General features: G+C 30.6%; 1 protein-coding gene across 20 annotated transcripts in view; it reads left to right on the forward strand.

Moving 5' to 3' along the window:
* LOC129952313 (potassium voltage-gated channel subfamily KQT member 5) overlaps nucleotides 1-16385 on the forward strand; it is a 498379-nt gene that overhangs the window by 438680 nt on the left and 43314 nt on the right. For 14 of the 20 annotated variants that reach the window (XM_056064831.1, XM_056064830.1, XM_056064829.1 and 11 more), the window contains one exon: nucleotides 13502-13549. The exons of 5 other annotated variants lie outside the window; for them this stretch is intronic. In XM_056064831.1, coding sequence (XP_055920806.1) covers nucleotides 13502-13549 — 48 coding nt within the window. Of the gene's footprint in view, nucleotides 1-5100; nucleotides 5119-13501; nucleotides 13550-16385 lie in introns of all 20 variants that reach the window. One more of the 20 variants, XM_056064836.1, reaches the window with a different exon arrangement.

The following is a 16385-nucleotide window of genomic DNA, read 5'->3' on the forward strand; positions in this document are numbered from 1 at the left end:
TTTATTTGTATTGTTTTTTTAAGATTTTTATTTATTTTTTCGTTTGTTATTTTTTTTGTGTTGGTATTTCTTTAAATTTTTCATAAAAATAAAAGTTTGGTTAGTATCCCGTTTTTTCACCAACAACCAATGTTTTCCATTGTCTTTTCTCTTTCTTATTCAATTTTACAATAAAAATACATAAAATTATAAAAATTGCTCTCTCCATGTACAACTTTGTATGCTAAAATAAATTTATTGATTTAATTTTTACCCTGTTGTTTAAACCACCCCCTTCGAGTTTTGTATTGTTGATTTGTGTTTGATAAATTTATATTTATATATTATATAGCTGCTATAGCTTAAATGCTATAAATGTATTACAATGGCAGTTATCTGTTCTGTTGCGCATTAAAAAACAAAAAATAAATACACTTTTGCTAGTTTACTATTTTTGTTTATAAATAAATATTATAATATTTTTATAACATATATAATATACGATTGAAGATAAACAATATTGTAGGTTTTGCTTTTTGAAGAGTGCAATGTCTTTTATTGTATTGATGATTTTCTTGAAGAGAAAAAAAACACCAACAAAAAAGGTTTGGAAGGTAATTTTGATTTAACAAATTAAAAGTGTGAATTTTGAAGTATTGGCAACCATGTTTAAAAAAAAAATGTTACATTTTCTGAATTCAAATATACAAAACATTTACTGTGAGTGTTTTCAGCCCAGAATAAGGGAAAATATCTATGCGTAGTATTCTTAAAATAATGTGTCCTTTTTTCTGTTGAAAACCTTATAAAAGGTTTTGTATGGAGTAAAACAAAGATAATATTTACACATTAGCATAAAATTTACTTTTAAGGGAAGATAATTATATTGCAATGTATTTTAAATTGGATTTCTGAAAAATGAATGCCACATCTGGTTAGGCGTGGTCTAATCTAGGGGTCAAATTTTAGATCAATTTTTGTCGTATATCGGAAATACCGTGGCGAATATTGTCCTTAAAGTTGGTAATCGTTATAAGGTTATTGGCATAGACTAGCAACAACATACATTTTGTCAGAAAATTTTGGCACTAGTTTTGTGAGCTGTTGCGCTGTTTAATTGAAGCCATGAACGAAAAAGTATGAAATCAAGACTCTATAGCGGTTACCAATGACTTTTACGTTTTGGCCAGCATTATTTTTTAAGAAGTACGGACCATTTATTGTACCACCCAAACACTCTGTTTCTATGATTGCGACAATACCTTAACATAATATGTACACTAAATAATTATTATCACTCCAAAGACCATAGTTTTGTTAATTGGTCTTTTCGCCCAAAAGCATAATGCCCAAACCATTTAATGTCATAAAACCCAACATTCGTCACAAAGAGCAAAAAGTTAAACAAAAAAGGGCCAAAGTACCCTAAGCTAATGTCGTAACACCCAAATAATTTCTGCCAATAAAAGAACGCCTATATTGTAAGTTGACATTTTGCCCAAAGGATTTTTAATTTTGAATTTTGGATTTTTATTTTATGACAAAGGAATCTGGCTAATTTCCAAAAGATATCTTTAATTTTGTATTTAAAAAACATTTTGGGTGGCATTTTTCGAAGTTAGATGTATTCAAATTTTCTTTATATTTAAAGGATCTGGATTTAAAGAAACTTTGCATACACCTTACTTTGTATTTAATCCAAATCCTATAGTGAACCTTAGAACGGGGGTTGTAGGGGAAGGCATGCCCTTATACATAGTTTGAGCAAGAAAATGATTTAAATTTTTTCCCCGTGTTTTTTTGGCATTCTATAAATAGTATAGTAGAAAATTAACAAGAACACCCATAGGCGGTAGCCAGATTTTCGGATTTAAAATTGGTACAATAATAAAAAAAAAAACACAAATAGAAGAAAATTTTGTGAAAATCAAAAGTTCTGAGTAACTTCTGCAAAAAAACTAACTTAAAGTAATAAAATGGACAATTTTGAAGAATTAATGGTAAGAAAACATCTGGAAATTGAGATTCTATAAGAAAAAAGTTCATTTAACAATTGCAGCTTTGACATAAAATAAAAACTTCAAGAGGGGATTTGTTCGTAGACTACTACATTAACATGTGGTGCTGAAGCGAAGTTGAAGTTCGTCTCAATTCTTTATATAACTCGATTCCGGTCGGGGATCGGAGTCGATTCAAAATTTGTCAAGAAAAACTTGTGTGGAGGAGTTGGTTTTACAGATAATGCATTATGGTCTTTTAATTTGCATGTTTGTGTACAAAAAATATCAAATTACAAAAAAAGGCACATAGAGTAGGTAGCACATTCTTCTATTATGGTGCTGAACTATTCAGTTCTTCTTTGTCTTACACGGATCAAACTATCTCAATTACACTTCATAAGAAACATCGAAACACCATTTACATTTTATAAAGTGCTGTCAAACTTAATCATTTTTAAATCTTCTTGCGCGGTGGAAACACTATGAAGATTTACTTAATGTTAACTGAGATAAATCTTTGGTGGAAACATAGAAAAACTTAATTATTTATTCTATTATTTTCTCTTGAAAAATAAGTCCAGTAAGTCCATTTTTATTAACAAAACTAAATAATATCAATAGTAACGATTGATTTTTTTTCGCCAATGGAAAACACATGATTCCAAATGCACAACTACTCAACGAACACAGCCATCGAGATACAAATGTAATATCAATCGTACCAACATTTGAGAACAAAATCACATAAGATCCATTCGAGACTCGTATAAATGTCAAAAACTTTTGGACATAAGCTTAAATAGAAATAATATTGAAATTAAATGGAGGCATTTTAATTCTTGATAAATTTTGGTTTGCTTCAGCTAAAGATTTAATGCATATTTTGACACTTTGTGTACGACATAGAAAATCCGGAATTCTCGAGTTCTTCTTGTTTTATAAGCAATTAAAGCTTTCATTTGACAGATCTTGTAAAACAGTTTGTGAAGTTATTTCACATTCTTTCCAACAAAAATGTATCGATTAATCTGGAAATTAAATTTTAAATTTGGTGGTTTAAATATTCGGTTCGGGTTTTATATATTCTTTTTTTTGGCTTTAAAGATTCATTTGAAAGCAAGTTCTCTGCTGTTAACGAGCATGCCAAGAAAAGGTTTTCGGTGTGTACATAAAGTTAATGAATTTACCATTTTCTCAGCCACCACATTTTATAGCTTAGCACATTTCAAGAAGATTTTTGATATTTGCTTAATGATTGATCTACGATTTTTTGGTCAATATCAATTACATTCCCGATAACAGGATAATGTTTGAACAACATTGGTGTTTTCACGATCCGTTACTCGTATACCCTTTAAAATTGGACAAGATTACTCACGAGGTCCGAAAGTAGATCAATTTAAATTGGTGAATAGCTGTCGTTGTGACATTTCATCCGCATGAACTTATTGTATTGCCCACTATAATGGTTGACTTAGTTCCATTTCCATGTTAAGAATTACTCCTCTTTTCCAACACGTATGGTTGGCAGTACCATCATGTCCAATGCGGAAAAAAGTTTTTAAATCAAATCACTTATTCTTAAAAAAATCTAAAATTGAATTCCATATTTTTTTTCGAATACCATACTTTAAAATTATGTGACCCATTAATATTGATCGAGGTTCTGTAAGAATTGAAACATGCCCAAGTGTTTCGTCATAAATAAGAGTCTTGTCTTTTCTTCCAAAAAATATAGGTATGGTCTGAGACAAAATGCCATAATTTTGGTTTGATGAACTGTTTTTTGATTTAAACAAGACTCGATTGTTTTTATCAATTACAAGACTGGAATTATTATGTTTAAGAATTCCAACGTCCTTAAGAACAGATCAGGCAGAAATACCTCATGATTTGAAGGCATTTGCTAAAGGGACATTTTCAAACGATGCCACTGATGGATTGGTTCTTGTTAAACTTGATAACATAGAAGTGGAAACCTTGTGGCTATTTCGCTTTTCAATTCGCTTTTGAACTCATAAGGTTTAAACTTTGTCAACAAAACCGATCACCATTTAAAAAAAAAACACTGTCAACTAAATAAGTAAATTTTAGATACGTAAACAGCGATTTACTTTAATAAACAAATGTAATGGCCCAAAGGAACCCTTGAGTTTTGTTTTATTATTTTCGCCATAAACTTTTGAAGGGTCTTTTGTTAAGATACTCCAAAAAATTGGTGACGAGACACCCTATTATTCAGTCTAGACTAAAAATAAATCGCTTTACAACTGACAAAATAGGCGCCAGCTAAAATATTGTTGCCAAGTGAAAGTTCAATTCTTCTAAAAAAAACAACCATTTTATGTTTGAGCCAGTGGAAATTAGGTACATTGTAATGCTTCGGTTGCCCTATACTACAATTTTAAGGTTTTTTTTATTAAAATGAAATCACTCCCCAACTCAATAAAAAAAATGAAATGATTTTTATTTCAATTCAGAAGAAAAAGAAATGTCTTCAAGCATCTTCAATGAAACGCAAATAAAAAAAAAAACAACTCAATTGTTTCATTTTTAATTTTAAAAAGATTGAATTAGTTTAAAAATTTTAAAGATGCATTAAACCTTCGTTATGAGGTTATAGCTTTTTTTAAGGTATGTAAATAAGAAGGATATTAAACATCTTCTCCCTTTTCAGAAATCACTTAAAATCTATTCTCAATTTATTTCAAAAAATAACCTTCATCCAGAAAACTCGAAGTTAAAAACTAATAAAATAATTTCAAAATTTAGAAACAAATTCCATCTATTTTGATAAATCAAAATTACATTCAACCTTTTTTTCAATTAAAATACTTTAATCGTTATTATAAGTCTTCAAGCTCACTTTTATGCATATTCTTATAGAGCTTCTACTTTTTTTTAAAGGGACAAAAATGCAATCGTTATACTATTTTTTTTTAATATTAAGAAAAATATAATATAATAACTTATAACTTATTAATATTTATTATAAAAGACAATCGAAAGGAGTCTTTTTTGCATTGAAGTTTATTTTTTGGTATAATGATATTTTATATGTTTTTTAGTTAAAATTTTAATTTATCTATATTTGTTTTTTTTTTTGTATTCTTTACTTAAGGCGGGACTTTTTTTACTGGTAAGGATAATAAGGTTAGGTTGTCTTCTTACTTTCTTATCTCTCTCTTAAAAAGAAAAGTATATACTTAATGAAATATCAAAACTTTTAAAGCAAACATAACAATTTTCTCCCAACAACTTATTTGCAACAAAGTATATTATTATTGTATTCAAGCTTTTGCAATATTTTAAATAAATCTATTTTTATAAAAAAAAATTAATGAAAAGTAAAAGTTGTATTTCTAAAGCCTTCTATTTAGATTACTTTTGAAAACTTGCATCAGGCAATTCTACTTGCAAATGTCAAATCAATAATATTTTTAATTAAAACAACCAAAAATATATTAAACAAAATGTAATAGTTGTTTAAGTTGTCTAAAAAATTCTAAATTGACAACTTTAAGACTATTTTTGAAAGGCTTGCCAATGTCTTTCTACCAATATAGTCACAGTAACCATTGAAATATTGTTAATACAATCAAAATTTTAAAACTATAAACAGATTAAGTCATGCAAATTGTCAAATAAAATGTTTCAAAATAAAAGGCCCTATATACACTTCGTGTTACATGGATAGGGACAATCTTTTTTCGTTTTTTTTTTATTTGCCGATATTTGTTGAACCCTTAAGTTTTTTGGAAAAACCCATCCGTTGCAATGAATGAGGTATGTATTTAGTTTGTATTGCAAACAAATGGTTAATTAAGTTGATAAATACAAATTTTTTGGCGATTTTTCCGAGGAAGGTCATAAGAAGTTCCTGTTTTTTTGTGTCACATGAACAGGGACAAGAATGAAATTTGCCTCTTTGATTATTTGGAAGCTTAGTACGAGTATTAATTTGATAGAATCAAGAAGTGTGGGTAGAGGCTGGGGTCTAAAGAAGGAGAAAATAGTCCAAATTCGAGCTTTCCGGTATCTCGACAAAACCTTCCATTGTAAAGTTCAAATTTTGTATACATTTGCCTCAAGGACCCAGAGAGGTATTTTAAAAACTACAAAGGAAGCATCAAGAAATCCACACCATTTCAGAAAAGGTGAGCGATAGTGAGAGCTGCTTCAAATTCAAGGCTTTTCATTAGTTAATTTAAGGCAGAAGCTGGAGTAAATGCTAGCTAATCGACTGTTGCTCAGGTTATACAGTAGGCAGACCATATACGACATATTAAAAAAAGAAGAAAAAACCCTTATTGAATTCTTCACGCAATTTCCAAAGCCTTAGATTGAATCGAGCTTGGCATAACATCATCTTTTCCAATTAAAAAAAATTAACCTAACGGGACTTTTTCTGTGGGAAAAAGTATAAAAAAAAACCCACTTTTATTCTACTGAGCCCGGTGAGAAACAAACCTCTCTTCCCTAATAGTCGAGAGTGACTAACTTATTCTACTTGTACAATACGAATATTATATTTTAAAGGAACTACACGTATGGCCAGTGTTGCCATACGTAACAAACCTGATGAGTATAGCAGCTATTTCCATTATTTAATAAATTAAAAATTCTATCCATGATTTTAGAAATGAAAAACTCTATCTTGAATAAAGGCACAGCAAATAAGGTAGTGTAATAGTATAGAGAGCAATCACCTATAACGGGAACGTGGAGCTGGATTTTCAAAGCTCTAAAATGACGACAATAACTTAAAAATTGATTATGGAACGAACATTTCCGCAGTGTTCAACAGTGTATTTCAACAAAAGCCTGGATTCAGGGGCAAAATGTGAACCTATTACCATTCCCCAAATTTTCTCCTAACCAGAAAATCATGGAAAACGTTATTGAATGGCTTTCAAGAAAAGTCTACGAAGGAAGACAGCAATACCAAACTACTGAAGAGATTATTGAATTAATAAAACGGTCCCAAATATTGCTCAATTATCTAACAGCACTCTATGAATCCATGCAACACAGGTTACTTGAAATAATTCAGAAATCAGGAGGCGGCATACATAACTGCAAATTTAATTCGTTCAGTAAAACTGGTATTTACCTAAAACACAAGATTTGTTTGTTACTTTCTTGACTTAAAGGGTCTTACAGGTAAATTAAATCTTGTCCCTATTCATGACACAAAAAACAGGTACTTTGGTATGACCTTCTTCTGAAAAACGGCCACTAAACTTGTATTTATCAACTTAATCGAAAACTGTTTGCTTAAAATATTAACTCATTCATCCCACATTTAAGTGTCTCAAAGAACCTTAGGGTTTGAAAAAAAACCTTAAAAAAAAACGAAAAAAGCTTATGTATATTCACCTATTCCCCCTTAATTCCACTCAAATTTCATAAACAAATAAACAATAAAAATTATAAATTATTGATTTGACTTCAAGTTGCAAAATTTTTTCCGTATATTTTTTCAAAACTATTTAAAACACGCAGAAAATATAAATATTTCAAAATTCCTCCAGTAAAAATTGTTTGAATTTACGTACCTATTTATTTTTGTTTTTTCTTAAGTTTATAATTTAAAATTTTAAAACAAATCTTCCCGTTTTCTATTAAAATCACAAATAAATCCCGCAAAGCGTTTGCTTCAAAAAAAAAAATAAAATTGTATGCATTTTATTTTGCAAAAACCAAAACAATTTTTTAATTTAAATTGAAAATTTCACTTAAAATTTTTTTCAAACAGTCTCAAGAATTTTTGTCTCACCCAGTAAAATATACACAATAAGTAACACACCTATGCAATGTCATCCTTTATATTCTTTTTGTTTTTGTTTTTTCTCTTGAATCCTTATAGGGTGTATCATTTTTAGTTAACTTCACTCAAAATTATTAAAAAATTGATAAATAATAGCAAATTCTATCAGATTTATATTTCTGACTCTATCTAATTCTCACTCTCTCTCTCTCTATCGCTCTGTATCTCTCTCTTTCTCTCTAATGTATTGTATTCTCACTTTTCATTATTTTCTATTTTGCTACATTGAAACTTTATCAATATACAAAATAAAAAAAATATATTTATATAAAAATAAATAAATAAAACAAAAATATACAAAATAGAAAAATGAAATTTATTTAAAATTTGATTTTTTATTTAATTTTTATTGCAAACAAAACAAAATATTTATAATACGTCATCAAGTCAATATTTTCTATTTGTTCATAAACATTTAAGCTTTCGGGGCCAAAAGATATACCTTCTGGCTCGGCGGTATCCATCCGGTACCGAAAGGTTGGTTTTTCTTAATTCTGATCTTATAAGCCCATTTTGTTATAATACAATACAAAAAATAATAAAACAGTACCTATACAATTTTTAATAATAATTTATTTTTTAAATTAATTTTTTAAACACTTGATATAATTATAGAAACAAAAATTAGAATTTTTAATTTAATTTTTTGATTTTAAATTGAACTTAGAGCAAAATGAGATTTAGAAAAAATTCTGAGACAAATTATTTTTCGAATGCTCTTTCTCTCTCCCTCCCTCCTTCTCTCTGTATCTCTATCTCTCTTTCTTGGTTTTACCTCACACACCCCCTTTGATTTGTAAATTTCTCTACGTTGGTTGTGTTAAAGTACTTATGATGTAATGTACTTTTGCTCGATGGTTTTAAATTTTGTGTACCGTAAAATATATATAAAAATAAAAATAATTAAAAATATAAATAAAATGTAAAATTATTAAAATAAAATTAAAAAATAATAATAAAATAAATGAATGTTGCTAATGGGGTTTAATAATTTGAAAAAATGGTATTATATAAACAAATGAATGGTATTGTATGTGGTAATTGTTTTTTGATAGATTTTTATGTAAAAATATAATAAATATATTTTTTTTAATAAATGTATCCAACTTATTTTTTGAATTTTAAGCAAGAGATTAATAAAAAATAAGGAAGTGAAACACGGCTTGAAAAAGTCAAGAATTTTCTTAAAAAACTAAAATTAGTATTTTTGATAATATTTAAATCCGAACATACAAATCAAATCACGATATTTTAAAATGAAATTTGTAAATAATTGTTCTTAATAAAAGTGGATTTAAAAACAAAGTTACTTAAAATATGACGGGTTAACCATTTTGTTGTTTCAAAAGTAAAATTTATTTTTATTATAAAGTTTGAACATTATTACAACATTTAAATGATCACAACGCAAATTTCTACAAGCATCGCTTCTTTTGAGTTGATTTGTGATCACTTTTTGACACATGTTAGGGTATCTCAGCCATAACTTTACGAATGTTGTTTTTTTAATTCCTCAAGATTTAAAGGTATATCTGCATAAACACGATCTTTCGATTAGCCCCACAAAAACAAGTCCAGCGGTGTCAAATCGCATGATCTTGGTAGCCAGTTGATATCGTCACGACGAGCAATTGCGGCCAGGAAATGTTCCTTGCAATGAAGCCATATTCGCTCGAGTTGTGGCAGGTAGACCCGTCTTGTAAAAACTTACATATTCTCCAAGTCGTATTCTTCAAAAGCAGGCAAATAAAAGTAGGTTTTCATATGACCATAAAGCTCTGAATTAAAGGTGACATTCATTTCATCGTCGTTTTCGAAGAAGTAAGGTCCAATCACACCTCCACTCTAGACAAAAGAGCGCACCAAAGCAGTTACTTTTTATGGATGTAATGGCCTCTCTTCAATTACTTAAATATTCTCAAAACTCCAAATACTACAAATTTGTTTGTTAACAAACCCTTCAAGTGAGAAATGTGCTTCGTTGCTGAAGAAACTTTAGTTCCAAAATTCGGCGACCACCCTATTTTGAAACACCCATTCGACGTATCTACAACGACGTTTAGAACGATCAGCTGGCTTCAGTTGTTGTCTGAGCTGGACTTTGTATGGATGTAGGTCTAGATCTAAATTCAAAATACGCCATAATGAGCTTTAAAACAGTCCTAATTTCTGAAAACGACGAGGAGTCGACACAATCGGGTCTTCGGCAACAATTTTACTTACTTACTTAGATTGGCGCTACAGTTCTGTTTGAATTAGAGCCACATCCAACTAACTTCTCCAACTAAGTCGGGTCGATGTCTCCAATTTCGCGATCCAAGTTGGCAAGTTCGCACCTACTGATCCACGGTCTTCCTAAACTGCACTGTCCTTTATATGTGGATTCAAAAACTTTCCGGGCTGGAGCATTGATTTCATGCGCTCTACGTGACCCAGCCATGTTAGAAGTTAGACTTTTACCCTTCTGGCTAAGTCTATGTCGCTGTACAGCCCGTACAGCTCTTCGTTCCATCTTTTCCTCAACTCACTCTCTATGCTTACGGGACCGTAAATCACACGAAAAACTTTCCTTTTGAAACGACCCAAGAAGATGCTTTCATCCACTTTTGTCATATTCCATGCTTTTGCACCGTATAGCTGGATGGGGATGATGAAGGTCTTATATATCTACACTTTCGACACTCGAGGGAAAGCCTTGCCTTATCATTTGTTTTTTAGTTCAAAGAAACAGGGGTTCGCAAGAGTTATTGTTCGTTTGATCTCAGCTCTGGTGTTGTTTTCCGCGTTCATAGCGGAGCCTAAATAGACGACGTCCTTAACTGTCTCAAAGTTACGCCTGTTGATTGTGAAGTTTTTACCGAGACTTCAATGTTGTAAGTCTTTTCTTGATGACAGCATGTACTTTGTTTTACCCTCATTAACCTTTGAACCCATTTTTCTCTTCTGCCTCACTACTCACAAAAGCACTATTGACATCACGCTGAGTTCTTCCGATTGCTTCAATGTCATAAGCATATCATAATAATTGGACAGACTCTTGAAAGATATTACCGCTAATGTTGACGTGGGAACTCTGCACTATTCTTTCAAGTACTATTCTTTCAATCGTATGACAGCACATTACCTTTTCTAAAGCCTTTTTTGACATTGAAAGGTTATTTCAAGTTGTTTCCAACCTTTATGGAGCAGCATGAACACTAGATAGGCATCCTGCACAAATGGACAAATTCGGAAGGGATGCTAAAACTAGACTTGGATCTATACAGCTCGTGCATGTAGATGCGGCCTTGATATCGAAAAAAGGATCGTGGTTGTCAATTTGATGTTTTTGGGGTTTTCCGGGTTCTGCCTATTTGTGAATATTTGATCAACTGTGGACTTTCATGGTCTAAAACCACATTGATAAGGACGTATCAGGTCTATGGGCCTTAGACGTTCACATGTTACCGCAGAAAAGATTTTGTAAGCGATTTTTAGTAGACTGATTCCTCTATAGTTGGTGCAGTTAAGTGGGTCTCTTTTTTCAGAATCGGGAAAACAATACTAAAGTTACATACATCGGGAATGCTTTCTTCCGTGTTCCGACCAAAACTTACAAATAAGTTTGTGCATGCTCCTAACCAAATTATCTCCAGTTGTTTTGAAAAGCTTATCATTGAAGCCATCTGCTACATCAGCTTTGTTAGATTTTAGCTTAGAAATGGCAATCTTTACTTCGTTTAAGTCGGAAAGACAGAATTCGATTTGTCGTCGCCGTTATATAGTCTCCAGAAGTGGTCCTTCCATATCCTCAGCATTGACTGTGGTTCCACTATGATGTTTACACTTTCGTCTTTTCAAACTTCGGTTTGCTGTTCATCTATTTATGAATTTCGTTTCACCTGCTTCACTCACGCTGCACGCTTCTCATGCCCTCTCCTTTTCCTTTTGCGAATTCGGTGTTCCTCTCGCCTCTTCTACTTAAAGAGCTCGTGATCAGCTCTCGTCCTTCTGCCTGCCGACATTCCTCATCAAACCACCGACCGGTTTCTTGTTGATGGCTGCTTGAAACCCAGCACGTCAGAGGTGGCTATTCTGATTGCATCTTGGTAATGTTGCCACTGGTTTTCGATGTATTTCTTTGGCGGCAGAGAACTTCGAGAGAGGTTACTTGTGACTCGGTCGATGAAGGATTTAGCGATCTCTTGTAGCCAGTCGACTTTGCATCTTCTCCCAGCATCTCCTTCTTTTGCCTTGGGTCTGGAAACCCGAAGTGCATTTTCCAGCAGCAATATTTTCAGTGGTACGAGCGAAATAACGATGAACAGGCCTGACAATAACTGAAACCAATCTAGTCTTTTCAAATTTCTTGACCATAATCTGTCACAGAATTACAATTTTTGTAGTAGATTTTAAAGCGTTGTGCAATAGTTAAGCGATCCATTTTCGTAAATTGGTTTAACAACCTAATTTGACAGATGTCGAATTCCAGTACTTTACTTTTGGAACCGCAAAATGGATATGACGTAACAAAAAATTAACGCAATTGACTTTTGTTTTCGAAAAGCATTGCTAATATTTCCAAAACGTTGAAACAAAGTTTTAATGTTTTACTTCTTTTAAGGATTCCAAAACAATTACGATCTCTTGTTTAAATTTATTTTGTGTTGAATTCCCGCCAAAGTATTAATTTGTGTTGAAGTGTTTGTAAATATTATATTTTTTTTGTAAAAAAACAACAAAACATCTACACAAAATACATTCCACAAATTTTCAACAGCTATAAATAATGGCGTCAGCTTCTTTACTACAACATTTACACAACATGTTTTATTTTAATGAATACTAATGGTATTTAAAATTTAGAAAAACATATTTTTCAAAAAAACACAAAGCTTTTTCGAAATTGGATTAGATTTTCTTTTAAAATTTATAATTGTTTTCAAAATTTTACAATCTTTCTTTCTCTCTAAAAAAAACATCCATAAATATAAATAAACTTTATATAATTGTTAAATTAAAAATTTAAATTCATGCACATTCCCTTAAAATGTTAAATATATTTATAAAAATTTCTTAAATGTTTTGATTGAACATTTATTAATCATTTGTTTTTTCTTAAAATCATCCATAATCTAGGTAATATTTTTCATATACCATTTAAAAAAAAATATTTAAATCATTAATAATATTTAATTTCAATATAAGTAAAGTAATTTTTTGGTAAATTTTAATTTGAAATTATTTCTTTTTACTTAATTCAATTTTTTATTTTTCAATTATATTTTTAAATAAATACAAAAAATTATTAACTTATAATTAAAGAGAATTAAAAACTGATTGAAAATATTTTCTCTTTCTTGTTTTCTTCTTTGTTTATTTCATTTTATTATAAAACGTACGATTCTCTCTATTTTTGCTGAATTATTTGCCTACTATATACAACTGAATTAAAAACAAACAAAAAATTTAAAAAAAATAATAATAAAACCACACTTTATGAACACACCCGAATTGAATCCAAAAATAAAATTAAAAATAAATCTGCACGCTTAAAATAATATATGGCTGTAACACCAACAATCAATTTGAATAAAAACTACCATTGTTCGTAACGAAAAAATTAAAAACAAATACAATACATTTTTTAAACAAATTGAATTGAAAAATATAAAAATAAAAAACACACAATAAAAACACAAACTCTATGTAGTTCAAAATTGGAACCACCAGAGAAGATAGCATCAACCTCGAGTGCAATGTAAGTTCTTCTTTTGCGATGCTATTGTAGAATTCTTTTTCATTTAAATGGTTAATGCAGTTTGAACAAAATAAAAATATAAATCAATTAGAATTTTTAATTTTTTAAAATCTCTTAAAGATTGAAACAAAAATTTAAAGTGCATTTGTTAGAATCTGAAAAAAAAGAAACTGCATAGAATATTTTACAGCTACGTTATAAGCTTTTTGCTTGTTAAACATTAAATTAAATTGACCACACTGTTTTTAATAGTTATTTTGTTAAAGTTAATTTTCGTTAGTTAATTTTTTATGTTTCGCTTGTAAAAATTTCCAATGTTAACTATTTTTGTTCAGTTGAAAAAGTTCAAAAAGTTAAAGTTAAATTAATTGTTCGCACTTTTTGAATGATAGTTCGAATTTGATGAGGTTTAGTATACTGCTGGAATTTTGTATACCTTATAATTTCTATTTTTTAAGTTGTCAACATATTTTTAATATTTACAATTCTCTCTTAAAAGGATTTTAAATTATTTGTATACGTTGAAAAGTACATAACAACCCTGCTTCATATTCTTTATTTATACAGAAAATTACATTAATATGGTAGGATACAGAATATATACCTTTTAGCTTATTATCACCTTTACATAATGGACGAATCAATATTCTTGGATTCTGAGCTCGACTAGTACCATAGTATTTTTTTATACAAATTTTATCACTTTAGGAGTAGTTACATTTTTAGGGCCGATGTTAATTTGTGATAAAACACAAACTATTTGTAAAACTTTTGGAATTTATTTTTATTGTGATAATATTGGTATGGTTCAATTATGTATGGAATGAAATATCAGCCAAACGTCTTCCGAGATATTGGCAGCACACCTTCACCCATTGGTCCTGATTTACGATGACGCTAAAACATAATTAAGGTTCTATGCCATTTATGTGCCGAATTATCTCATCCTTAAGCTCTTGCATTATTGCTGGTTTATCGACGTACACCTTTTCTTTCAAATAACTCTTAAGAAAGAAGTTCAAGGATGTCAAATCACATGATCTTGGCGGCCAATTGACATCGACACTACATAACATAACACGGTTATAGAATTTGTCGGTCAAAAGCGCCAATTTTTCGTTAGCGGTGTAGCAAGTGGAACCGTCCTATTAAAATTTGGACCTACAAAATTCGTTATCATCTGAGGATAGCGAACATCGTAACTGCCTAATCGGTCTAATTTAGGAAAAAATAAGGCACAATGATGCTGATGCCAGCCCATAGAACGCACCAAACAGTAACTCTTTGTAGATGCATTGGTTTTTCAACAATCACTCTTGGATTTTAATTCACTAAAGTGAAAATATGCCCATCACTAAAGATGAATTTCTTCCAAAACTATTGCCATTTCTTGCCACCATTCTGATCATTGAAGACGCAGCACATAAAATGGTAAAGAGGCTTCAGTTCTTGAGTCAATTGCGTGAGAGGTGCAATTACAAGGCAAGACGACATTTTGTACACACCACAATTCCTACAGACCCGGTTTTCTGAAATTTTTGCACGATTGCACCCTTTCGATTCATGAAGTGCATGAGATTCATTTTAATTTAAACGCCCATTTTTATAATAAGCCTGAATAACTTTGAAGCTTTGGTTAACTGCGTATCTTTCCATTGTTAAAATTAAATAAGTATGACATTGAGAAATATCAAATGAAATGCCGACACAAACTTGACGTTTCGATGTGGTTTACATTCAACTTCGGCCCTTAAAATTTAACCACCCTTTATAACAACCATGGTAAGGGGTTTTAATATTTTATATTATTAAAATCACACTAACTTGGTAAAATAAAAATAGCCCTTTAGCTATTTCTCCCCATTTTAAGCCGAGAGGCCCAATTTGAGACCACTTTTTACCGTATGGGGCCACTTTAGGGACTTATGGCACCAAAACCGCGTCGTATATTCTCTTCCAAGACATCAATTGTCTCGAGCTTATCAGAGTAGATAAGCGACTCCACATAACCCCACACAAAATAGTCCAACGATGCTAAATCATACGATCTGGAGGCCACGCTACAGGCCCACGAAGAAAGACAATTCGCTTTCAAAAATTTTCAATCAATACATTGATGCCTCGAGCGGACCGTATCATTATGTTGGTAATAAATTTGGACAATTTTCAAACGTTGCTCATGAGTAATTCTTTATTTTTATCATGAAATGGCAAACTGTGCATGAGTCAAGTGACAACTGTCAAAAACGCCAAATTAAAAAAAAAAATTGCCAGATTGAAAACCACACGTCTAAAAAAACACCTTATACCATGCAGAGTTTCTGACAGTTAAGCTTTTTAGTCCAGTAAAATAAAGTTTTTAATTCGGAATGATAGATAGTAATCTTGAAAATTGTTTTATCTTCCTTTTAGCGTTCTAAACATTGTAAAAAAAGGTTCATACAATCTCTTGTCCGTGTCTTGAGTTATGGACCTCTCAATCTCAAACTGCTAACAATTGGACCTATGAAATAGGAGATAATCAAGAAAAGGTGGTTTTCGCAATGAACTGTTGGTGATCTTAAACTAAGAATGCAGGAGATTTTATGATACTTTTTACAAAACGCTTAGAGCACTAAAAGGAAAATATTTCCAAATTTCCAGCTTACTTTCTCCCATTCCGAGCTTTTCTCTCTTTTTCGCCTAATTTCATTGGGCTATTAGTTATATAGATTTGAATTCCGTTCATAGTTCTTTTCTAAAAATAACAAAAGAAGCTAATTACGACCCATTAGTGGCCTTCAAAATAAGTATTTTGAGTCGAAAATTATTTTAAACTCTATTTTCTCAAAGACAT

The sequence above is a fragment of the Eupeodes corollae genome, chromosome 3, assembly GCF_945859685.1.
Source record: "Eupeodes corollae chromosome 3, idEupCoro1.1, whole genome shotgun sequence".
NCBI lineage: Eukaryota > Metazoa > Arthropoda > Insecta > Diptera > Syrphidae > Eupeodes > Eupeodes corollae.